Source organism: Cornus florida, unplaced genomic scaffold (assembly GCF_030987335.1).
Source record: "Cornus florida cultivar Cherokee Brave unplaced genomic scaffold, ASM3098733v1 CherokeeBrave_3.0.0_Hap2_Chr10, whole genome shotgun sequence".
NCBI lineage: Eukaryota > Viridiplantae > Streptophyta > Magnoliopsida > Cornales > Cornaceae > Cornus > Cornus florida.
This window is the reverse complement of record NW_026775580.1, coordinates 89667881-89695032: the sequence shown is the minus strand read 5'-3', so window position 1 is coordinate 89695032 and position 27152 is coordinate 89667881. Positions and strand designations below refer to the sequence as shown.

At 37.9% G+C, this 27152-nt stretch overlaps 2 protein-coding genes across 2 annotated transcripts; both read left to right on the top strand.

Moving 5' to 3' along the window:
• Positions 1-727: 727 nt before the first annotated feature.
• On the top strand, positions 728-5250 carry LOC132280021 (probable sulfate transporter 3.5). Its single transcript, XM_059782127.1, has 12 exons — positions 728-1118; positions 1267-1474; positions 1776-1947; positions 2394-2459; positions 2559-2672; positions 2935-3051; positions 3170-3296; positions 3407-3693; positions 3825-4015; positions 4413-4495; positions 4612-4688; positions 4784-5250. The coding sequence occupies exons 1-12, from the start codon at positions 803-805 to the stop codon at positions 4976-4978; spliced, it is 1953 nt and encodes a 650-aa protein (XP_059638110.1). The 5' UTR covers positions 728-802; the 3' UTR covers positions 4979-5250.
• Positions 5251-7941: 2691 nt separating this feature from the next.
• LOC132278103 (uncharacterized) lies at positions 7942-8436 on the top strand. The gene has a single exon (XM_059779925.1). It carries the CDS (start codon positions 7942-7944, stop codon positions 8434-8436), a length of 495 nt encoding a protein of 164 aa, XP_059635908.1.
• Positions 8437-27152: the final 18716 nt, after the last annotated feature.

The following is a 27152-nucleotide window of genomic DNA, read 5'->3' as shown; positions in this document are numbered from 1 at the left end:
AACCACCTTTATTTTGATTTTTTAACATTTTCCCCAAAGCATTTGAGAGAATTGATATTTTAATATTTATTCCAAAACATTTGAGAGGAAAAAATATAAAAAAAACTCCTATTCTCTAATATACATTTAAGTAAACAATGATGTGAAATAAAACATAAAAGAGATCAAACATACAAAACAAGTATATACATATTTTATTTGATTCGTCCAAAAATTAGGACTACTTTCAAACGTTGTAAGAATTTTACGATGATCAAAACAAAAGTGGATACAAAGAGTTTAGGATAATAAAAATTGCACTAAAATAACATAACAAGTACTGAAATTACCCAAATACTCTAAAAAAAACTCAAGCACAATATTTATCAACTCTCAGTACTAATCAAATTAACAAGAGAGGACGAAGATCACCGTACCCAAGGTACAACTTATATCCACCTAAGGGACCAGGCTGTATCTAATGTTAGGTGATAATTATAACCAACAAAAATAACAATCTCACATGTGCATATAAAGTCCCAGCATTATGAATTTTTTTTTTAATTTCCCGAAAGGTACGTGTTACTAATAAAGTCATATTAATTATTTCCCATATTTTTCATAGACAGGCTAGCATTGTCACCCTTCAAACTCTCATATCAAATCTTTATCATTCTTATATCATTTTTCCACCATGCATGCATGTTTTTCTCTCTATATATATATATTTACACAGCTCTCCATGAACGGTCCCAAGCAACAGCTGCAACACTCTCTCTCTCTCTCTCTCTCACACACACACACACACACACAAACACTAGCCATGTTAACTTCTGGCGAAACATCTGTTCACAAGTTGAACTTTGCCAAGCCTAGAAGCTTTTCCACCACATTCAAGTCCGACTTCAAAGAGACTCTCTTCCCCGATGACCCTTTCCGGGATATAAAGAATGAGCCGTTCTGGCCCCGCACCAAGAAAACCGTGCAATATTTTGTTCCAATGTTTGAGTGGCTGCCCAAATACAACTTCCATTTGTTCAAGTATGATCTTCTCGCCGGGATCACCATCGCTAGCCTTGCCATACCACAGGGAATCAGCTACGCTAGGCTCGCCAATGTTCCTCCCATCCTCGGCCTATGTAAGCTTCAATAACATAAATATTGAAATTACACCATCGTGTGACGGGGCGCCTAAGCTTTTAGAGTAGATGGTGGTTAACAAATATATAGCTATAATTGAAGCTGTACGTATTAATTGTGTTTGTAAATGTGATGTGGTTGTTGCAGACTCGAGCTTTGTTCCTCCTCTTGTTTATGCTGTTTTTGGAAGTTCAAAGCATCTTGCAGTTGGAACCATTGCAGCATGTTCATTGCTCATCGCTTCAATAATTGGAGAGCAAGTATCAGCCACCGACAATCCAACTCTGTATCTTAGCTTGGTCTTCACTGCTACTTTCTTCACTGGTATCATCCAGACTGCTTTGGGTTTACTAAGGTATATACGTCACAAATTAAGAAACTCTATGGACAATTTTCGGGAAAAAAAAAAAAAAACCTAAATGGAAGGATTGTATTCTTATTAATTTAAATGGTTTATTATAAGGAAAAAATTATAAACCTATCGACCCGTGCGTTATTGTTATTGGCTGATGTGATAATCAATGAGATAAACACATAAATAAACCCCAGAGTTTAATTATTATTTAATGTTGACAAGAGTTTTTGTTAGACACCGTCTATGTCACAAAAATTGAATAGTAATAAGTAAATGATTTTATTATTAAATATATGTGCAGGCTTGGAATTTTGATAGATTTCTTGTCACATTCGACGATCACTGGTTTCATGGGAGGGACGGCAATAATTATCTGCCTGCAACAATTGAGGGGCATCTTTGGATTGAAGAGTTTCACTACTAATACTGATGTGATTTCAGTGTTACGTGCAATTTTCAGCCGGACAAATGAGGTTTAATTAAATACGTTCCATGCGTATAATATTTATCACTCAACTAGATCTCTTCTTTTAATTTTTCATATCCCCTGTCCATGCATGGACTTTCCGGTCCCTTAAATAAATGATTCTTCCATTCCCTTTGTCTTCAGTAACATTAATTTGAAATATTATGACCTGTTACCATTCTAATTACTAGTAAAACCTTTTTCTTTTGGGATACAAAAAATTGAGAGATTATTATTACTGTGTCATTAACTAGGCCGGTATAACCTCTTTTTCCGAGTGATTTGAGAAGTGAGGTGTTTGAGCCCATTTATGAATGTTTGTGTGAATATTTATTTAAGTGCCACATGACCAAATTAATGTCCACTAAACGGTTGCAAATTATAATAAATGTTTAATTTTATAATATCTTACTACTTAATTAATCATATCTTACTACTAAACTAATTCTACAGTGGAGATGGGAGAGCGCGCTCATGGGTGTTATCTTCCTTTGTTTCCTTCAATTCACCAAATATGTGGTAATCTCTCTCTCTGTTTATCTATATATGTATATATGCATGCATATATGTGTGTATATATGTACTAAATACTAACCCTAAAAAAAAAATGGATTGCAGAAGCAAATGAAACCAAAGCTATTTTGGGTAACAGCTATAGCTCCGATGGTGACCGTTATAATTGGCTGTGTCTATGCATATTTTGCTAAAGCGGAAAGACATGGCATCCAAATTGTTAGTTCTCTCTCTAAATTTATCACCAGTGGGTATTTTCATGTCATTATTTGCCTATTGTAGGTGAAAAGTACGTGGACTTTGAATTAATTCCATTTTTGGGATCCCTAATTTCATTGTCCTGCAATTTTCTATTCATATTTCTTGCTAATATCCTATCATTATATCTGAAATCAATAAAAGATCAACTTTATTAATTTTTTTAAACCAAAAAAAAAACTTTATTAATTTTTAGGTTTTCATGTATAATTAAATATTACAGGTTGGTGACTTGAACAGAGGAATAAATCCTCTATCCATTCAAAGTTTGAACTTTGACCCCAAGTACATATCAGCACCTATAAGAGCTGGGATCATTACAGGCATGGTGGCTCTAGCTGTAAGATCGAACACTACTACCATGCTTTTCTCTTATTTTAGTATCTTTTCATTAGTTATTTTATTTTCAAATTTATTGGTATATTTTTATGTTAATATATATATATATTTACTTACAGGAAGGAATAGCAATTGGAAGGAGTTTTGCCATGATGAGAAATGAACAAATTGATGGTAACAAAGAGATGATAGCCTTTGGTCTCATGAACATGGTTGGATCTTTCACTTCATGCTACTTGACCACTGGTATATACTTTGAATATTCTCATGAAAAGGATAGAGTTAGTCGAGTATACGAGATTTCTGTCATTACTGATCTTCTTTCATATGATCAATCATGTTTTTTTATTTTGCAGGGCCGTTTTCAAAAACTGCAGTGAATTTCAACGCGGGATGTAAGACTCAAATGGCAAATGTAGTGATGGCCATTTGCATGTTGCTTACACTCCTCTTCTTGGCTCCTCTGTTTAGTTACACCCCACTCGTCGCTCTTTCTGCCATTATCATGTCGGCCATGTTTGGTCTGATTGAGTATGACAAGGCTTATCACCTCTACAAGACAGACAAGTTCGATTTCATCATTTGCATGTCTGCATTTCTTGGTGTCATCTTCATAACCATGGACATGGGCCTTATGATTTCTGTAAGATTTTTCATGTGTAGCTGTGCAATTCCAACACAATATATAGTAGTAGTGTTAGTTCTATAATGATACTAAATCTATATATATAATTCCTACTAATTTGATATGAAACTTATTTGGGGTGTGCTTAGGTGGGACTTGCCATAGTCAGAGCACTTTTATACATAGCAAGGCCTTCTATTTGCAAGCTCGGACACGTTCCCTATTCAACTTTGTACCGTGACACAGTGCAGTATCCTGGTGCCACTGGCCTTCCCGGAATCCTAATTCTGAAACTTGGTTCTCCTGTCTACTTTGCGAATTGCTCTTATATTAGAGAGAGGTAATTCATCTTTGGACATGCTTTATTTATTATTATTGCTTTTAAAGTCGAAATCATCCGTTGAAGTCAAAACTCGCAACACTGGTGGTTCCACATCAATATTTGAATATAGACATGAACAATGCTATTTAAACCTATTTCACAATATAAACTCAATTGTGAATCTCATCTAAAAACCTCTTCGACTATTCACCGTGTTGTGAATATCGGCAATTCGACATGAACAATGCTATTTAAACCTATTTCTCAATATAAACTCAATTGTGGGTCTCATTAAAGACCTCTTCGGCTATTCACATTGGTTTGGAAATTTCGATTAAAATTTTTTCTCCACCTTATTATATTGGCAAGTGGTAATTGATTGTGTATCTTAATATTTTTGGTTGTATTTGAGTAGGATTTTGAGATGGGTGAGAGATGAACAGGACATTGCAGAATCTGAAGGAAATGACATTGAGCATATTTTACTAGATTTGGGAGGTAATAATAATTAAACTTCCCAATAAATTGCAGATTATATATATATATATATATATATATATATATATATATATATTATCAACGTCACTAATACAAGACAAATGTAATTTGTATAGGAGTTACATCAATCGACATTACAGGCGTTGAAACCCTCTTTGAAGTTCAAAGAAACATGGAAGCAAAAGGGATTACGGTATAAACCACTGCTCTATAACATGCCATACTCTGAATAATTATAGAAACACAAAACTAAATTCTAAAAACTGTTTTTTTGTTCTTCTTCTATAGATGGCCTTAATAAACCCGAGGATTGAGGTAATGGAAAAGTTGATAGTGACAAAATTCATAGACAAAATTGGGAAGGAATCAGTGTTCTTATCGATCCAAGAAGCGACCGAAGCGTACGGGTTTTCTCTGAGAAGCTCAAAGCAGGTGATGAACAGCTTCGATGGACGTGAGGTTGTGCAGGTGATGCTAGTGTAACAACAAACTAGTTTGGGAATTGGGAAATAAAGATCATCCTGGATGAGGCTGCAGGGTGATTAAATCTTCAAAATGGACGCACATTCATCATCACATTATCTACTAGTTGTTACAATAAGGAAGATTTATATATATAAATGGTTGTAAGACGATATATATCTTGGTTATTATATTAAGATCGAAGATCCATGTGTGTCATGAAAAAGAAAAAGAAAAAAAAAATGTACTAGTTAGAATGGATTGATAAATAATACTAGAATGATTTATTTGGATATGCTTCCAAGGATTTTTCTTCTCTTTTCTTTTACACCTTTTATTTAAGGGTGGCAAATGAACGGGTTGGGTCGGATTTGAGTTGGGTTAAAATTGGGCAGGTCAACATGGGGTCAAGTCCCATATTCAACCAGTTTAGAATGAGTTAAAAATGGGCGGGTTAAAAATAGACAGGGTCAACCCGTTATGACCCGTGAACCCATTAATTATTATTTTTAATTTTTTTATACTTTCAAAAAAATAATGAAAATTTAGTAATGGAGAGATAGGAGTAATCATTAACTAAAAATGTAGAATTAGTTATTGAGGACGCTAAAGACGGCTTGGGCCAGATCCAACTCACAGAACGAAGTATGGGCCTGACAATTGACAAGGGCCCGATCTTGATGTCCACAAAGCAGACCGGGTGTACTGGACTGATTAAAAAAGGGCTCCAGGAGGATTCAGGCCCATAACTACTAAACATTGAGGATAAGCCCAACAGCGGAAATTAGTGAAGAAGGCTTTAGAGTAATGTAAATGATCTATAAATAGAAAGGAGAAAAGAGGAATGAAGGGAGAAAATTTTTTAAGTGTAATGAAATTTTGTCAACTTAGAGAGAGAAAATTCATGCATCTTCAATGGCGCCGTCTGTGGAAAACGAAGAGGATTGATTGATGATTCACTCAAATTGACTTGATCTAGTAAGCGCTTCAGGACGCGGCCTGATCATTGAAGGCAGAGTTGAGATCGATGAAATTGAGACCGGAGAAATCGGCGTTTGTTCTACGCAGTTCAACTTTTGTGCTTGTTTTGGAGAGTTAAGCGGTCAAGAGCCGCTAAAATTGCCGAATTTGGCAAGTTCATTGCCGGAGCAATTCAGATCTGGTTAGTCATGCTCAACATTCAGCTGCACTAGAATCCAGATCTAAAGCGTCAGCATCAACAAAACTCAGATCTGATCAGAAATTTGCAGTTGATGACTTTGCTATGATCCGGAATGATGATCGAAGAAGAGAATTAGAATCCAGTGGAGAATAATCAGCAGATGAAGCTTGACGAACTGATGAACATGATCGAGGCACTGAGAAAAAAAAATGCAGAGTTGTAAGCTGGAATGGAACGTCGAGAGGTTTCGGTTGCGACGCGACCGCCTCCGCCTCCGGTAGGTGAAAGAGGTGTGCGACCTGATGACGCACATCAAGGTGAGCAAGAAGGAGATAACCGCGTCAATCTCCACCGCGAGGAGGTTAGGATGGAGAATATGCCGCCAAACGCTCGTCGAGCCGAGGATCGAGAAGAATCTGTACATCTCGATCCTCATCGTGAGCATATCAGGCGGGATGACAATACAGCCCTCAATCCGCATCAGGAAAGGCACAATCGCGAGCAGGATATGGAGTTTGATTGTCACAAAGTTAATTCACCGTGGTTTATGGAGGAAAGGTCGGTCGATCCGCCTTATCGGCCTTCAATGGCCACCTATGATTATAGGAGTTCGGAAAGAAGATCTACAGACCACAGAGTTGTCACAAGGTTTGAAAGAGAGAATGAAGCCCTCTGTTCGGCAGCACGGACGGTTGATTCGCCGTTCACCGATGAGATCCTGAATGCTCTGAGCCCGAGAAAGTTTTCCATGCCTGTTTTTACTTTTTTCGACGGAACGACCGATCCGATTGATCATGTCTATCACATTCAGTTGAAGATGGCACTGAACATAGAGAACGATCCTTTGATGTACAAGTGTTTTCCTACAAGCTTAGCTGGACCGGCGCTCAATTGGTTTAAGAACCTCCCGGGGGGCTCGGTAAACAGCTTCCGTAGCTTGTGTGATCGATTCATAAGCCAATACTATAGGAATAAACGCCCGGCAAAAGATATCTCTAGCTTGTTCACCATGAAACAACATAACGACGAGCGTTTCCAAGCTTTCCTTACTAAGTTTAACTTGACCAAGAGCATGGTGATAGAGTGCCATCCTTCCACAGCAGTTCAAGCATTCAAGTTAGTAATGACCAGAGGCACACCGTTCCATACCAGTCTTGTGGTAAACACACCAAAGATAATGGACGAGCTGAATGAGAGGGCTGATGGTTTCGTGCGCCTAGAAGAGGAAGAAGCAACTAACGCTAGAAAGACATCCATCATCTCCACGGAAGAAAAGTCCAAAGCAAAGATACGGCGAAAGTAAGTTCCTACGCAACGTCAGACCTCCTGGAAGGCAGAGAAGAGGCCTAGAGAAGATGACCTGATTACTCCACTTAAAGTTACACTTGCAAGGCTGTTCCAAGAGAACAAAGATAAGTTTCGCCCTCCCTTACCAATTAGACAACCGTTTGAACAGCGGGATCAAACCAAACTTTGTGCTTTTCATAGTGATTTTGGTCATCAGACTAATGAATGCAGGAACTTAAGAAGACAAGTGGAGATGCTGATCGCTACGGGAGAGTTTGCAGGGTATGTTCAAGGACCGGTGCAAGAGCAAAGTCGTCCAGCTGAGCAGGTCAAGAGAAATCAAAAATCGAACCCCCATAACGCTCAGCCCGTACGAATTATCAACGCAATCCATGGCCGACCTAAGCAAACCGTAGAATCTGAGGAATTACTCCGAACACGCCTCCGCCAAGCGCAAATGAAAACGTGAGTGGGCAGTGTCAACACACTGCATCAACAGAGTTCGGTTGTATATATACGGTTTGATAGGACGGACATGATGCGAGTTCAGATTCCGTATGAGGATCCCTTAGTTGTCAGTCTGACAGTGGCAGAGTGCTTAGTACGCAGAGTGTTTGTCGATCCGGGTAGCAGTGCGAATATCATGCCTAGAGTCACTTTTGATTGGCTTGAAATTAAGCCGGAAGAGCTCAAGTCTACTGGAAATCCGTTGTTGGGTTTCGATGGCAAACGAGTCGAACCAGTCGGCACAGTGGAATTGGTGGTCCGCGCAGCTAAGAGGGACTTGGTCGAAAGTTTTGTCGTGGTGGAGATCTATCCCTCGTACAATCTGTTGATAGGGAGAGGATGGATCCATAAGGTACAAGGAGTCCCCTCAACCCTACACCAAGTGATGAGGTGCTTGAGCCCAGACGGGAGTAAGGTGATTGATATCCATGGGAATCAGGTTGCGGCAAATGAGTGCTATTCAGTGACCCAAAGGGCCGCAGGCAAAGGCAAGGCTCCCATCCAACCAGTTGATGCCCAATAGCAATTACAGGAACTTCCCCTCGGTGTGAGCAGGGAGGAGGAGTCCACGATGCTGACCGAAGAGCCTCTGGATGAAGTTCAAATTGATCAATTGAGGCAAGACCGAACCACAAAAGTAGGGTCGCGACTTTCAGATGAAGAAAAAGCCAGTTAATTGAGTTCCTTTCTCAAAATACAGACGTGTTCGCTTGGAGCCAATCAGACATGCCAGGGATCGACCCTTCTGTCTCTTATCACTCCCTTAATATTGATCTGAACGTTAGGCTTGTGAAGCAGAAGCAGAAGCAGAGGAGATTCGCCCCGGAACGCAACCAGATCATCGCTGAGGAGGTAAACCGATTGTTGAAGGTTGGGTTCATTCGAGAAGTACAATACCCGAGCTGGTTGTCAAATGTGGTCGTAGTACAGAAGAAGAATGGAAAATGGAGAGTTTGCATTGATTTCACCAATCTAAATAAGGCCTGCCCGAAGGATAGCTTTCCACTTCTAAAGATTGATCAAATGGTGGACGCTACAACAGGATTTGAGCGGTTAACTTTTCTTGATGCTTATTCAGGCTATAATCAAATTCCTATGGATCCGAACGATGAAGAAAAGACTTCTTTTATCACCGAACGAGGGATCTACTGTTACAAGGTCATGCCATTCGGATTGAAAAATGCTGGGACTACATACCAAAGGTTGGTTAGCAAAACTTTTAAAGAGCAAATGGGCAAAACAGTGGAGGCATACATTGACGATATGGTGGTAAAGAGCAAGCAAAAGGGACATCACTTGAAACATATGTGAGAAGTGTTTAATGTATTAAGAAGGTATGGAATGAGGTTAAATCTGATAAAGTGCTCGTTCGGCGTGGGGTCAGGGCAATTCCTTGGCCATGTGGTCAACAACAAAGGGAGTGAGATCAGCCCAACCCAAGCAGAAGCCCTGCTTAAAATACAGAATCGTGCACTATTAAGGAAGTTCAAGCTCTTACCGGGCACATAGTGGCATTGAGTCGGTTTATTTCCAAGTTATCTGATCGATGCAAACCATTCTTTGATATAATCAGAAGTCATGAAAAGCAGTGTTGGGGGAATGAGCAGAGGCCGGCGCTAAACAATTTGAAAGAATATATGCGGAACCCACTAGTTTTGAGTGCCCCAGATCCAGGTGAAAAACTTTTCTTGTACCTCGGAGTGTCTAGCGTTTCAACCAGCGGTGTTCTGATCCGGTGTGCTGAGGGTAAGCAATTCCCAGTCTTTTATGTAAGTAAAACATTGGCCGAGTCAGAGCGAGGATATTCAAAGGCCGAACGGGTAATCTTGTCCTTGGTAAACGCAAAAAGGAAGCTCATGCACTATTTTGAATCACATCCAATAGTCGTTCTGACCATATTTCCCATAAGGGTGATCCTGCATAAGCCCGATCTGTTCGGTCGAATGACGAAGTAGGCGATAGAGTTAAGCTCTTTTGATATCACGTATAAACCCCGAACGGCCATCAAAGGGCAAGCAGTGGCTGATTTCTTGCTAGAGTGTGATGTGGAAGAGCCCGAGGCCTATTCGGAAGAATCCTCATGGAAGCTCTTCGTTGATAGCTCCTTAAATCAAATGGGGGCAGGAATCGGGATCAAACTACAAACGCCAGAGGGCACTGCGCTCAGCCAAACAGTCAAGCTTGAGTTTAGGGCAACCAACAATGAAGCAGAGAATGAAGCGTTATTAGCTGCGTTAAGGTTAGCCAAGGAACTAAAAGTCAAAAACTTAGTCGTTTTTAGTGACTCACAGCTGATCATTCGGCAAGTGACTGGGGAGTATGGTACTAAAGATGAGACTGTGGAGGAATACCGTTCAGCCGTTATGCACAAGGCCAGAAATTTTGATAAGATCAAGTTCACGCAAGTGCCACGGGAGCACAATGCAGATGCTGACCGTTTGGCCTGCAGTGCATCGAGCTCAGGTGAGACATTGGCAAAGGTGATTCCAGTTGGTATGCTTCACCAACCATCTATATTGGAGCAATCGACAAGTTCGGACTCATGGCAGGTAAACGTCATACCGTATGAGCCAAGCTGGATAGATCCAATTATGGCATATATCCGAGATGGTATTCTGCCTGAACAAAGGGATGAAGCAAGGAGGGTCAGATCGAACGCTACAAAGTATACCGTGGTACACGACCAGTTGTACAGGAGGTCTTATTTAGGACCTTATCTAAAATGTGTAACCCTTGCAGAAACTCAGCAAATACTGCGAACCATTCATGAAGGCGTGTGTGGTAATCATTCAGGGGGGAGATCCCTAACGCACAAAGTAATGACACAAGGGTACTTTTGGCTAAACATGTCACGAGACGCAGAAGAATTTTCGAGAAGATGTGATAAGTGCCAACGGTACGGACCCTTGATCCACCAACCACCAGAAGACTTGCACGTAATGGCCAAACCATGGCCTTTCGCGCAATGAGGGATGGATGTGGTTGGCCCGTTACCAACGGCCAAGTCGCAAAATAAGTATGTTCTGCTAGCAACAGATTACTTCACCAAATGGGTAGAAGCGGAACCGTACCCCAGTGTCACTCAGACTCACGTGAGGCTTTTCATTTGAAGTAATATCATTTGTCGGTTTGGTGTACCGAGGTCAATCTTCATGGACAATGGGACAAACCTAGATAGCAAGAAGGTGAGAGAGTTACTAGAAGAATATGGAATTAATCAGAAGTTAGCAGCGGTCAGCCATCGACAGGCGAATGGTCAGGCTGAGATCACAAATAGAATGATCTTCGCTTGCATAAAGAAGAAGCTTGAAGATGAGAAAGGGAAATGGTTGGATGAACTCCTGAACATTCTGTGGGCATACAGAACGACACCGAGGCGACCGACCAGGGAAAACCCATTCGCTATGGTGTATGGTATCGAGGCAGTAATACCGGTAGAGCATCAAGTTCCCACTGTTCGAAGCTTGGCATGGAATCAGGAGCAGAATGATCATATGCTAAGGTTTAACCTCAATTTGTTTGAGGAAAAGAGGAATGCTGCAGCAGTAAGACTTGCGTCATACCAGCAAACACTTATGAATAGCCATAACAGGAGGGTGAGGCATAGGGATTTTGTACTCGGTGATTTAGTTCTGAAAAAAAAAGTTGGGATTGTCAAGAAAATGATGTCACATTGGGAAGGACCATATAGAATTGTGGAAGTTGTAGGAAAGGGGGCATATATGTTGGAAACTATAGCTAGAAGGCCGGTAAACAAGCTTTGGAATGCCATATCTTTGAAAAGGTATTATCAATGAAAATAAATTTGTGTTTTAAGCAATATTTACTTTAGAATGTATAATTGCAAAGTGACAAAACCTCGAAAGATTGGTAGAAGTATCGCCCTCTCAAAAGAAAAGTGGCAATGGCACTACAAGCCGAACGCCAAATACTTGCCAAATAAACAAAAAGCCAAGTGTCTAGTGGCATTCAAACCGAACGCCAGGCACTTATGCAAGAAAAGTGGCAGCTGGCACTAAGAGCCGAACGCTAAACACTTGCCAAAAAAGTAAAAAGCCAAGTGGCAAGTGGCGTTCAAGCCGAGCGCCAGGCACTTATGCAAGAAAAGTGGCAGCTGGCACTAAGAGCCGAACGCCAAACATTTGCCAAAAAGGCAAAAAGCCAAGTGGCAAGTGGCATTTAAGCCGAGCGCCAGGCACTTATGCAAGAAAAGTGGCAGCTGGCACTACGAGCCGAATGCCAAACACTTACCAAAAAAGCAAAAAGCCATATGGCAAGTGGCGTTCAAGCCGAGCGCTAGGCAATTATGCAAGAAAAGTGGCAGCTGGCACTACGAGCCGAACGCCAAACACTTGCCAATCATTAATAGGCAAAGGATGCAAAATAAAGTGATAATTCATTTATACAAACAACTATTGACAAACGATTCAAAGTTTGAAATCATGAGTAATAGAAATCATCATTCTCATTCATAAGGAGCTATGAGAGTTACAAAAAAGATGATAAAAAGAAAATACAAGTGCAATCAAGCTGTGCTCGTCTTTTCATTGACTTGTTCAGCCTCATTAACTCGCTCAGCTTCAGCGATCTCCTCTGGGTTGTTATCGTTCTTTTCCCCATCAGTGGCTACAGCTTCACTGTGTGGGGGGGGGGGGGGAATCCAATTGAATCACCGTTTCATTTTGTAGGGTTCCACCCTCGGCAATGGGTGCGGATGGAACCACTACTGACAGAGGAATCTGCAAGGTTCCGTCCTCGGCAGCGGTTGCTGATGGAACCATGACAGACAGAGGAGGAGCTTTCAAAGGTGGAGAAGGGGGGGCAGGAATGACCCCAGAAGATACAATCTCCTGGCATTCATCAAAGATGCACTCGGCAGGAGAAGAGTCTGGGTCAGTATAGATTCCTGGAGGATCAATGATGAGTTCATTGTCAATGTCATCCGGAGTGGAACCAGTCTGACCCTCAGCCGGAAGACGGTCATTATAACCTTCTCTGAATCCTTCGACGTACCTCAGGGCACCTATTCTGGAGAAGCGACCATGCAGAGCTGCCACCCCACTGTTAACCTTACCAATAACGCCGAGCAAGGCATTGCGCTCACCCAGAGCCCTCTTCTCAAAGGCCATGCGCTCTGCTTGTTCGTCGTGAAGCAAGCGTTGAAGGTTGTCCCTCTCGGCCCTAAGCGATTCATGTTCGGTCTGCCAGATACTCTTCTCCTTCTTCAGACCATCCCTCTCAATCTCAACCTTGTTCAGTTGTACCATGAGTTCAGCATTCTTGGTGCTAATGATCTTGTTCTCCTTGTGACCTACCTCAACGTCTCTGGCAAACTTTCGTGCCTTAACGTTGGCAGCCTCAACATGTTTTTGCATGGCCATCATGCCAAATAGAGTCTGCAAAACAATACATTAATACTAATTGAGCCGAGCGTATGTTCAGAAAAATTGTAAAATGAAGATATTTCTAAGGTGATTAAGACCAGGGTAGGAAATTACCTCCATAGCAGCCAAAGGAAAACGGCTAAACACTTCTTTCTGGGAAAGAGCTTTGGCAACCTCAACATCTTTGGGGGACCACATGTTTTTGTAGTAGGCCATAGCGGTTAGGCCATCTTTGAACATGGTGTCGCTCGGTTTAACAACTAATCCATCCGTTCGGACGAATTGAGGAGTCCATGGAGCCTCACCAGAGGCAGAAGCAGTGGTCGTGCTAGTTCCAGAAGGTGCGATCGGTCTGATCTGGGGGGGAATGGGCGCATTCGGTCCTGAAGTCCGAACCCTCCTCGTCAGTGGTTGATCATCAGGATTGCCCTCATTGTCAGCTTGGGGCCTTTTTCCTCGCTCCTTGTCTTGAGCAGGTGCAACGGGGGTAAAGGGACCCCAAGTCCGAGGAGCGATGCTCAGATTGACAGAAGGAACATTGATGATTGGATTAGTGTTTATTGCATTTGGAGTCTTACTGAAGGTGGTAGCAGAGGACGACGCTGAGGCTGGAGAGGAAGAAGCTACAGAAGTCGCCAGAGCTCTGAGAGGAGCCTTCTTCCTACTGAAGGAAGGGATCTGGAGTTGACTCATTGTAAAACCGAGGACTGAAATGTCACTAAGATTTTCAGAAGTGAGAAGCTCCGAACAAGAGGGGACGTTGCTCAGCACGTGTTCCTTCAAGTATGTGATCCTATCCCTGCAAATACTGTAACTGAGTTCATTATCCAAATTGATACCCAGGGAATTGCAAAGAAAAGAACAAAAACGGGGAATGCAAATTTCACAAGGGCAGTCAGCCTTATGAGTCTTGAACTTCTTATAAGAAGAGACTGAGCATTCGCCGAAGGCATTCGGGATAGGGTAGTCATTGGCCGCTGGAGCAAACCAAGCTCCCCGAACCCCAACGACACCTCTTTTCCACCCTTTTTCAGATTTAAGTTTGTCCGTACAGATGGACATCTTCTCGAACAGATAGAAATGATAGTAAGCCTCATCCAACCTAATCTTGTTGACTTTGTAACAAAGGAGAATATCGATTAAATCAAAATCCAAACCTCTGTCGCGATTCAGAAGCAACAGAACGGATAGAACCCTAAAAAAGTTGGGGTTGACTTGAAGAGGAGAAATCTTCTACCTATTAAATACATAACAAAAGAAAGGATGCAGAGGGAATCTAATAATATTCAAATGATGGAGGCAAAATAAGGTTTCATCGGGAAGAAGGCCTTCACCAGTTCTGATGTTTACATCTGCAGGGCATTCCCTAACATGAATACTGCTGGGAAGGTGGAGTTTCATGCGAAGAATATTTAAATCGATGGGCATGGTAAAGATACTATAAGCCTTGACAAAAAATGCAGAGATTTTAGGGGGGGAAGGGCAACAAGACTAACCTCAGAGAATATCGCAAGGAAACTGAAGATGAAGAATCTTTCGCAAGACTCGCCGGAGAAGATGAAATTTGACCGGGAAAGATGATGTTCGCCTTGAGAAAGTAGATTGAATCGATTGATAGCAAGATGTGAGTGATGCGACAAGAAAAGTTTTGGTCGTGGAAGAAGGGTATTTAAAGGGAAAGTGGTCCCATTTGCTGAGACGTCAGGAAGCTGAAGGGATTCGAATTTCAAAAGGGGCATTCATTCCGAGGCCGACCGCTCGATGCCCCACACAATCGTCTTGAGCCGTTGAATCATCATAAGCCGTCAGGTCATCATTGAGCTTTTCAATAATCACACCCTAATCAATGAGGGAGTGATTATGGGGGCAGTTGAGGACGCTAAAGACGGCTTGGGCCAGATCCAACTCACATAACGAAGTATGGGCCTGACAATTAACAAGGGCTCGATCTTGACGTCCACAAAGCAGACCGAGTGTACTGGACTGATTAAAAAAGGGTTCCAGGAGGATTCAGGCCCATAACTACTAAACATTGAGGATAGGCCCAGCAACGAAAATTAGTGAAGAAGGCTCTAGAGTAATGTAAATGATCTATAAATAGAAAGGAGAAAGGAGGAATGAAGGGAGAAAAATTTTGAAGTGTAATGAAATTCTGTCAACTTAGAGAGAGAAAATTCATACATCTTTAGTTACTGAATGTTTACAGCTTTATTAGTAATGAAATTTTAATAATGGAAAGATAAGAATTTTGAATATAAACCATCAACCATTAATAAAAGAAATAAATTAAAGAATATATATCAAATTAAAAAAAAAAATTCTTATTAATAAAAAAAATTTATTAATAATTATTATTTTTTATTTTTTATTTTTTGCGAAGCCTTTTAAAAAGAAGGATCTGAAATTTCACAGTCAAAGTGAAATTACTCGTAATATCACAGGCGGCGACGATCAAATCGGCGGCGACGATCCTGACGTCTTGGCCGAGGAGTCGCTGCAGACGGTGCCTCTTCCTCGCTCTCTGCTCGCCTCTCCTCCTCCCGTTCCTCTGCGCCACCTTCCCTCTCCTCTGCGCCATCGAAATCTGCCTCCGCCTGTGCAGGCGGCGGCGGAGGAATAGACTGAAGATTGCTCCGCCGGACGACTGGCTGGATCCTAATATTCCGGCGACGGACGCTCTGTTGCAGGTCACGCTTCTGTGTCGCAGTGACGGCGGCGCGGCGTGCAAGATCTGCCTTTGACGGCCTTCCCTTCTTCCTCTTCACGATCTGACCCATCTTTTTTCTTTCCTCACTTTCTTTCTTTACACTTTCGCTCACTAAACTGTCTGTCTCTCCGGTGATGGTGTTTTTCGGGCATAATTCAACGCAGAGAGAGAAAATATTAAAAAATGAATTTTTTTTTTTGGAAAGTACTAAAAAAATGGAAATTATTTAGGAAGAAAAAGAGACTTTAGAGAGGAGAGAGAAAAAAAATAGAAATTATTTAGAGAGAGAAAGAGCCAAATTAAAGAGGAGAGAGAAAATATTTTTATTATATATAAAGAAATAATTAAATAAGAGTAATATTCTCAAATCTGTACGTGTGAAGAGTTCATTTCCAACAATTATATATATATAATAATTATTATTATTTTTATTTTTTTAATTTTTAATTTTTAATTTTTAAATTTTTTACTTATTTTTAATTTTTTTTTTTTTTTTAATTTTTTTTTTTTTTTAGAAGAAATTTATAGAAAGAAATTTAGAGAGAGGAGATTGATGAGAGACAAATTTAAAGAGAAAGAGAGAGAATTGTGACTGAGAATTTTAGAGAGAAATGAGTTGAGTGCAATATAAGAATAGATGTGTGTTTATTATGTTTGTGATTGGTGAAATATGAGTTAAATATGGTTAACCATATTCAACCCATCTTGATCCTTAAATTAAGTGGTTAAAAATTACCCAACTCATTTTGACTCTCAAATTAAATATGGTTCACCCATAACCACTAAATAGCGGACGGATATGAGCGGGTTGATAATTCCTGACCCATTTTGCCACCCCTACTTTTATTGCAAAAGGTAAAGGAAAATCCAATAAATTGCGGTATTTGAAAATACAAAAACAATCAAATACTTCATAAAAATTAATGTATCAATTTGTTTATGGCCACAACATGTCAAGAAAATGAAAAAGAAAAAAAAAATTAGAGGTTTCATAATGTAAAATGGAATTAATCTTTGTCAAAGACATTTTAGTGTTATTGTTACATATAATACATTAAATTTATGGTAGTGGTCCTCCTGGATGGTTTATATAAAAGTTGAGTTCAACTGCGTTTAATAGTACAAAAATGGCTTTTGATTAAAAAAAAGAAAAAGATAAGCTATTAGATTAAAGTGATCCCCTCCGGTCATCGGAATTGCAGTTTGTCTCGTGTTTGATTAAGGTGGCAAACGGATTAACTTTGTAATTATTAGGTGAATGCGATATAAGAATTGCATGTGTTCTGTAATGAATCATATAACCCTCCATAGGCCTCAAGCCCAAAGGCAAAATACGGAGTACGACATAGCCCAAATAAGGAAATCATGCGGGCCAATTTGGATTCATATTGACGGTAATGAGAAGATGTCGAGGCCCGTTCCATTGCCCATTAGAAAGCAATGTAAGACACTATACCTGGATTAATGGGCCACAAGGAAGCCAGTCGTGATAGAAAATCATGGTTGACTCCCCACTGCGCCTTTTGTTTGATGAAAGGTTTTCTTGCAAAAACTCTACTATATTACACAAATTTTTAATGGACCAGCAACGGAGGCACATAATAGGAGTATAATAAAATGTACGGCATTGAGCTGAACCTACTTTTTTTTTTATTTTTTTTTCCCGGAAATTGAGGCTGAACCTAGTTTAGTAGGAAGAAAATGTACAGATGTAGGATTGGGCTGGACCTAGTTTAGATTGCAACCAAAAACAGCCCAAATTATGGACAAAAGGAAACGCCCCAAAACTAGTTAAGTGTCACAAGGCCCATCTCACGGGGACTTTATAACCAAAAATCAGCCATTGGATCCGAAAGAGTTGTATCCGCTTCCATTTCAATTCTTTAGATAACCCGTGAAATTATTAAAAAGACAAAAATAATAATAATAATAAAAGAAAATTTTGGAGATTTGGTTACAAGGGGATAAGGGGTTTATTAGTTTGTAATTAATAAAATCAATTATGCAAAAGCACTTTATGTATATCATTTTGTTAAGGGTAAAATGCATTAAAACCTCTTGAACTATTGGTCATTTGCAAGAAATCCCCCTGAATTATAAAAAATCCCCCCTGAACTATGATTTTGTTACAATTTACCTCCTTGAACTATTGGTCATTTGCAAGAAACCCCCCTGAACTATGATTTTGTTGCAATTTACCTCCATGACATCAGCTTCCAGCACCAAAAATTTTGAAAGACCAGTTTACCCTTATAACACACTGCGTCGTTTTAACTTATACACTTCTTACTTTTTTTTTTGCCAAAAGATATTTTTCACCCAACATAACCCAAAATTGAGAGCTAGAGAGAGATAAGAGACCAAAGAAATCCGAGGTCGGCGGGATGGCTCGATCTCGGATGATGGCGACTTGTGCGCAGAGGACTCAGCTATGATGAGAGCTCGGTTGACTCGGCCATGAACTGTGGAGGCGGCGACGAGCTTAAGGGGGTTCGGCGGTGAACTGTGAACGGCTGTGTGCTCGAAACACGGACGACGGTGTGCTCGGCTATGGAGATGGCGGAATGGGCCAGCGAGATTGGAATGGATGGTGGAATGGGGCGGCGAGATTGGAATGGACGGTGGAATGGACCAGCGAGCAAGGTGAGCTGAACAGCGGGCAAGGCAATGATGGCGATGGGCTGACGCAACGGTGCAGAGAAGTGCGATATATATGGTCGACGGATCTGGCGGGTGGTGCAACGACTATGATGGAGCTATGACAGGAGACCCACCGATCCCAGTGACAAATTCCTCAGCTTCATCGTCCCTTTCAGTCAATCAATTCGCGTGGATGGGGTAAACTGTAAAAAAATATATAGTTCAAATGGGTTTTTTGCACATACCCTAATAGTTCAGGGGGGTTTTTTGCAACTTTTATAGTTCAGGGGAGTTTCTTACACATACCCTAATAGTTGAGGGGGATTTTTTGCAACTTTTATAATTCAGGGGAGTTTTTTACACATACCCAATAGTTCAGGGGGGTTTAATGCCCTTTACCCTTTTGTTAATTATTAGATGTTGCCTTTTGCTAATTAGTAGATGTTGTAGTTGCCTGAATTAGTTCTAGTTGCATCTCTCTCATTCAACTGATCTTCCCAGGAAGTGATAAGATTTGAGAAGATGATGTAGCTCCACAAACAGCCTGTTAAGGTGAAAGTGACGGGGTACAATTTACAAATAATGAACTCCGTATATCAAGTTAAGTAGAGGCAATAGTTTGGCATTTGTGACAGAGTATGGTAGTGTGTTGGCTCAGAATTCTGTCTTCAACTCTCTTTAATTGATTATATATATATATATATACATACTTTAAAATTGATATAGTTAAGAGCTCTAAACATTTTCGTTACGCCTCTATTCTATTAATTTAAATTCCTGGTCATAATTGGTGATCCGAAAACTTATCCTGGACAATTCTCTCCGCCAGTCTGAAATCAGACAGCATGCTTAAGTTGATATATATATATATATATATATATAACTATGCATTCTGATATTCAGGTTGGTTTTATTTAAAAATATGTATATTCAACTAGTCATTTGTATACAACAGTTCTCTAGGAAGAAGGAGCAACTAGTGTTTTGTAAATTTTGCATTTTGTACCATCAATGTCAACATTTCTGCCTTTCTTCTTTTGTTTTTTTTGCCTGGCTGATATAGCAGTTGTTATACTAATATATATATATATAATATATATATAGCAGTTGTTATACATTATTTAACTAGTTTGCGTATGTATTATTTACAACTTTGTGCCACATCACTACATCCCATCAGGACAGCAAATTCCAGCTGCCAAATATCATCAGCTTCGGTAATGCTTTCTACATCTCTCTACTTGTGCATTATTTACAAACAATTTCACATTTTATTATTTATTAAAGTCAACATGTCCGCCTTTTATCCCTTTCATTTTTTTTTTTTTTTTTTTGGCTTTTTTTAGCTGAGATGGCAGTCCTTGCGCCACATCACTAATATCGCATCAAGACAGAAATTTGCAGCTGTCACATAGCTTCTTCTTCATGTCAGATTAGTGTTTACGTATAATATTCTGTTTCGTTTTTTTTTTTTCAAATATAATTTTGGTATCTTGTTAGCCTTCTATTTGAACTAATGCGCCTTGTGTATTATTACGTACACGTGTGTGTATTGTTAACCGTTCATTGCTGTATTGTATTACATCGAATTCTAACACTCATTGAGTACGATTGTTGTTAAATTTTTTTAGATTCAACCGTGTTAAGCTTTAGCATACTTTTTTCTTTGGACACTAATATAGCTCCAGTAATTCTGAAGGAAGATCTCATTTCTACCTGTTGGAACTATTATAGATTGAAAAGAAAAGAAGAAAAACATCAATCTGTGACCTAAATCTGTCTGTGAATAGTAAAAGATTTGGAACTTAAAATGCTAGAGAAATTTGAATCTGCAAGCAACAAGTTAAGTGTGTCATAAAATTTCCATATCTTCATCAAATTTGTTCAGTTATTGCCTAAATTTAACAGAACCATGGCCCATTAATGACCTGTGACCTACAAACATGTGGCCTCCCAAAACTTTAAAAGCATCACCACTATGATTCTTAAATTGGTAGCCATTTAAATAGGTGGGATCCATACACCAGTTCATCAACAAACCAATTACTTTATTTTCATAGCTACTATTATAGATTTTGACCCTCCACACCCTTTTATATATATATATATATTTTCTGTTGTTTTGGTGAGGTGACCTGTGTCATATCTTTATGACACCACCAAAAGTGTCCTTCCTTGTTCTTTAGAATCGCTACTTAATCTCGTGACAATTCACAGACGCAAAAAAAAAAAAAAAAAAAGGGCCCATCAAAAGTAACAGTTTTTATTGTCTCCTACATTTACAGAGTACTATTTTTTTTCTCCACTGTACATTATTTAGCTTTTCAATGGTTGTAACAAAAGAAATGCTCTGTTCTCTTAAAATATGGTGATAACAAATCTTGAGCAGTAAGATTTCTCCCTCCGTAAAGTGATTAAAATTCTGAGAACAAAATCTGTGTCTTCTTTATAGTCGGTCATAACATCAACATGCCAGCTTGCCATTCGTTTTTTTTATTGTATTTTTTAAATAATTTTTTTTTTAAAGAGAAATTCAGGTGTACTGGCCAATCAGGTGCTCTGAATCTTTTATATTTATATACGCAAACAAAAATAATTTCTAAAGAATGTCTCGATTATGTCCAATCATTTGATTCCGGCTCTAATAAAATATATATATATATATATATATATATATATATATATAAATAAATTCCAGCAAAAACAAAAAGGTAGTTGGAGGCTTTGTAACAAGAATAAATTGATATTTACTATATAGTTGTTGTATTTTATAAAAGAGGGCCCTTTTTTTTTTGGGTTAATGAAGAAGCCAGGTACAGTTGGTTGTGAGGTTCGCTGCGTACGCGTTTATAACTGGGTCATAGATTAGGTTGAAAGGTTTTGTTCTCACGTGCCGACAATGGTAGTCTTGGTAATTCACATTAATATAGAGCTATATCCAATCAAATTTTGGCTGCTTCCACACAAATTGAATTCTGTTTTCACATGAGACAATTTGGAGAAAACCTATCAAAATTGCTAAAACAATAGGGAAAAAAGAAAAGAAAAGAAATAATGATGAGTTTGGTTTCCAAGTTCTGGTGTGGCCAACTATCCCATCTGAGAATAACGTTTTAAAGACACGAACAAAGTTCGTTAAACATATGTAGTAGTAAATTTGAAGTAAAACATAGTTTTATGTCTTTATCTAACTTGAAGATTTGTTCGGCCACAAAACCAAATTTTCATCCAATTCATTCGGCCATGAAACTGTTTGTGTCTAAAGTCAAATGTGACATAGTAATAACTTTCATTTTAGTAACTTTCTAGTTGCTGACATCTCAGGGATGAAGTTTCAAGGCAGATGTGAGAACACACATTAAATTCTTACTAAATGGTTTTGACCAAAGGCTCTAAACTCACAAGTTTGAAGTCACAAATTTCCATAGACACTTCCAAAAGCTCGATTGGTGGATTAGCTTGAACAGTGTATAATTTGTCCACTAATTATCGAGTTTAAATTTCCTTCTAGACTAATTTTGAATGTTTCTTGTACTTTGGAGATTCCTTTTCTATGTCAAAAGATCTCCATTGCTATCATATTTAGCGTGAGTTGTGCGGTGCTCCAATTATACAAAGCAATAAATATATATATAAAATAACATGTGTACATTAAATTAAGTTTTGACACTAAGAATTTAATAGATATCGCAAGTAAAAAATAAAAGAAAAGGGAAAAATAGACATTTTCTTCCACAAGTTCGTTCTTCCTCCGATAGGCTTTTTTTTTTTATTTTTAGTTTCGATAGCCTTTTAAGATTGTGAATATCACAGTTTTTCTACAAATATTATGACAAGTAGCATAAATGATAATGGACAAAAGTGAGAGGAAGTTATTAATTATAGTAAATCAGGGTATAAGGAAAATGACTGTAAAAATGGAAAAACAAAAAGAAAAGCAGAAAATAATAGACATTGCATGTGGATCTGGTTAGAAATTCGGTGTAGAGTCTTCAGTTCAAATAATTTGAAATGGGGAAATAATAAGGAAGAAGAAAACAAACTGTGGAATTTTGGTGATAAATTAAAAATGGAGGGGCCCAATTGAAAAATAAGTAGTCATCTGAGTTCCGGTTCCTGTTCCCGCGTGATGGGGACCCACCCACCACCTAAAGGTCCTGCCGACGATTTTAAACAAGAAAACCGTGAAATGGGTATTAAATTCCCGGTATTTGTGTCCGTAATTTGCGTGGCTTACTATTTTCTTTCTGTTCTCCCAAACGCTTTTTTACTTCCTACTTTTTTCTACTTTTCTGTTTCTTTTTATTATTATTATTTTTTTTAATTTTGATTCTGAGTTTTAAATTAGTGCTTTTTGGCCACGACACCACCAATTCATTACATATGGTAAGTTGTGGAGATGATAAATAACATATAGTTTTATCCTTTCTATGCTTTAAAATACACTCAATGTGGAACAATGAATCAATATTTGTGGCAACTATCACATGTTGGCAACTCAACTTCAACGAAAGTAGATTTAAATAATGTTAAAGATTATTTCTGTGCATGCTCTTTTTGTCACACTACTTTATGTACACGAAGTTGACATTGGATAGGTAATATGTGCAAGTTGCAGCATAGAATGGTGAAATGTATAAAATATATATATATATATATATATATGACAGGTATGTCTTTTACCTTTTAAAATAAAAGAGATAGTTAGCGAGGATTTTTGGTTCAATATATCTCCTCTACTTTTCAAAGTAAATGGTGAGTGTTTGAATCTCTGAAAAAATAAAAAATGTGTGAGTGGTATAAAAATATATATATACATATGAAAGTGATAGTTTAAATTCAAACAAGTCTTTTGTGAGTTTGTTGAGAAATTGAATTCAAACTCCAATTCATTTTTTGTGTTAATAAAATTTTCTCTCTATTTTCTTAAATATTTCTTATCCCTTTCTTACTGTGTTTAAATCGATGAAGTTGGAAGTAAAATAAAGAAATGAGAAAGAATAACTATAATATCATGTTTGAAAATGTAAAAGGGAAAAATAAAGAGGAAAAGAAAATGCACTTTTTTTTGGCTTACTCTTGCTTCTTCAAGTATATGCAAATTTAATAGAGTACAACGTGTCACATCATTCATGTATGTAAGCAATGTTGTCTCGTAATTTGAATTTTATCGTTACAAATGATAAATTTTTAACCCAAAAAAAAAAAAAAAAAAAAGGATACCTAATGAAGTGCTAAGGCCATCTCCAACCGCCTTGTTAAGTAAGGGTGTTTAAAAAATTCGGTAAATTGAAAAATCGGACCGGATCGTACTTGGATTAGTTTTATAGCAATTTGGTCCAATCCTGGTCCCAAAATTATGGAACTGTAATTTTTCGATCCGATCCTGATTTAAGATCGTGCTGGACCGGACCAAACCGTTACTATATATATATATATATCGTATTCTAAATCTTAATTAAGTAAACTTCTTACGTGCCCCTTTTCTTTCTTTTGTTCTTTAAATTCCTTAAATTTTCTTTTAAAAAAATTAAATTTTCATTTTCAAATATATCTCAATTTTCTTTCATTTTTTTCTTCTTAAAATTATTTTTTTTGCGTGTTATATCAATGTTAGTAGTTTTTTTTTTTTTAACTTTACCCCCTCTAAAAAAATAAAAATAAAAAAAAAATAAAAAAATCAACTAAAACCAACAAATCAAACCGAAGCAAACCGGTTTTTCGCGGTTTGGTTTGGTTTGTTTCCATATACATTATGATTCGGTTTGGTTTCAAAAATAGTAGAACCATTATAAATAATTTAGTTTCAAAATACTCTCAATTCAGTTTAAACCGGACCATGTGCACCCCTATCGTCAAGGGCCTTGTTTGACAAGAAACGGACAATTTTGGACTACAACAGCCTCGCGTGATGGTGGACCCAAAAGGGCGCTCTTGATAATGCTCGTGGTATCCGACTATCAACCTAGCGCCAAAACAATTGTTTCCCTTTTTCTGGTTTTTACTTGGGCCAACAGCAATAAAAATAAAAATTAATTAAATTAATTAAAAAAAAAACCTTTTTTTAACCTAAAAAATAGTTTTTAAATTTTTTTTTCACTTGTATTATTTTAGTTATTTGTAATTATTTTTAATCGGTGATAATTGATATTGCATTATTTATTTATTTTTTATTTTATAATGTAATGTATTGTTCTTATATTAATGGAGTGATGATTATTAGATGATGAACATTTGTTATTATATAAGATGAAAATTATAGCTATTAAAATATAGCCGTTGGTAAAATAAATATATATATATTTTAATAGTTATAATTTTCATCTTATATAATCACAAATGTTCATCATCTAATAATCATCACTCCATTAATATAAGAACAATACATTACATTATAAAATAAAAAATAAATAAATAATGCAATATCAATTATCACCGATTAAAAATAATTACAAATAACTAAAATAATAAAAGTGAAAAAAAAGTATATATTATTAAAAGTATATTATTTTTTTAAAGAGTAAAAATTTGGAGAGGTTGTTGCAACCCAAAATTTGAAGAGTAGAAGTTACCTACGTGGCTCTTGAAAGAAAAAATTATCGTAACTCTTAAAATAGGTGACGTGACTAATTTAAAGAGCAAAATTTTAAAGAGATTATTCTAGAAAAAAAAAATGTATTAAAGAGTTAAAGTATTATATTTTAAAAGATATACTAGACGTCAACTATAATTCTTTTTTTTTTCAAGTTTGTATATGTTTTTTAATTTTTTTTTCTTTTCTTGTCATCCAATCAAGAACTGAAATTATCATAATTTATTTATTTCCTTTTGTTTTGTGATGTTTCTAAATAAAGGTCACTTGTAGGAGATGCCAACTCACAAATACAGAAGGATCAGTTTGTGGAGAATAATAATCACGATTTAACTCGATACTCGGTGGAGCTTTCACTTGTCAACGTAAATGACATCATTCAAGTCCGTTACTTATGTGGGTCCTTAAAAGCTGATGAGGACATGGTGGTGCTTGTGAGCCACGTTGCATGACGAGCCTTCCAGCTGGAATTGCTGTCTGTCACTCGTCATCTGCTTCACTTTCCTACGTGGCACTACGTCCCACTCGTTCTTGGGTTCACCTGTACTCTTTTCCCGCACTCCTTTGGAAAACGCCATTTTGAGTTGTTGTGTTTTTTTTTTTTTTTTTTTTTTTTTGACTGACATTAAGTGTACAATTCACATTAAAACCTTTTGTTTTTTTTTTTTCACCCCGACAAGAAAACAAGCCATACAACATAAGATCAAAAACACATAAAACACCATCCCAAAATTAACTAACACCTCTTATAGTTAAGATCAATAGTCTTGACAAACCAAAGAAAATGTGCCAACTATAGAAGGAAAACCACCACAACAAAAGAAAAAAACAGTGCTAGAGAAAGACCCCATGACGTCAATGATGAACCCATAAAAAAAACCACCGGCGAGAGGACCAAACACACCAGCGCAGGCACCAGCGACAGCATACGTCGACAAAGGACTCAGATGCATCAGATCCACTCCCAGCGCAAAACACCAAAAAGCTCCATAAAGGAGCAGACAAACAAACCCAATTCCGGCGATCCAACAACCATCTACCCTCGGAAACGGCACAGATCAGGAGATCGGGAACAAAAACTTACAATGAAACGTGAGAAATGCTGCTCACAGCGAAACCTCAACGACAGTGAAAAGAAACAACAAAAAACGACGTGAATCCACCCATTGAATAGGCTATGTATAGTACGCCGATATTATTAATCAGTGGGTGGCTGAGATTGGGACCTCTCCACTCCCCACGCCATTTTGAGTTTACCTACACTTTATCTACATTCACCTTGCTTCTTGTTACAAGGAGGTTTGTCTCCGATCAATATGGAAGAGAGATTGAGTGTATATATATAGATTGGGTATTAGTCTCATTTAATAATTTAAATTTTTAAATAAATAAAAACGTGTTCATCCGTTATAGTTGGCTTTAGAGTCAAACACGGTTCTTAATTTGGTCTCACGCCAAGCACCTGATTTAGAGGGCGTTTGGGTAGCCCAACCTCAATGAGGGCATTGCAAGTTCAAGCGGGAAAGAATGTTAAAAGGGGATATTTGTCCCACATCGAAGAATGAGGAAGTGATTAGATATATATGGGTGGAGTGTTAACCCAACCTAATATCTTAAGTTTTTAAATAAATTGACAAGTGCCCACTCGACCCCACAGTGTGAGTAACATTTTCAGTCAAATGAGATTGCTTTACAAACTTTTGTTAACATAGAAGTTCTAAAATACATATTATATTTATAATTTTATATAAAGGATATGGTAACTATTTTTCTTTTCGGTAAGTAATGATATAGTAACCATTAGATATAATTATTATATTTTATTAGTAATTAAATTTTTTATTTATTTTTATTTTTATATTTGTCATTGACAAGATACTTATACACTCATTTTACTATTTAAACTCTCATCATTC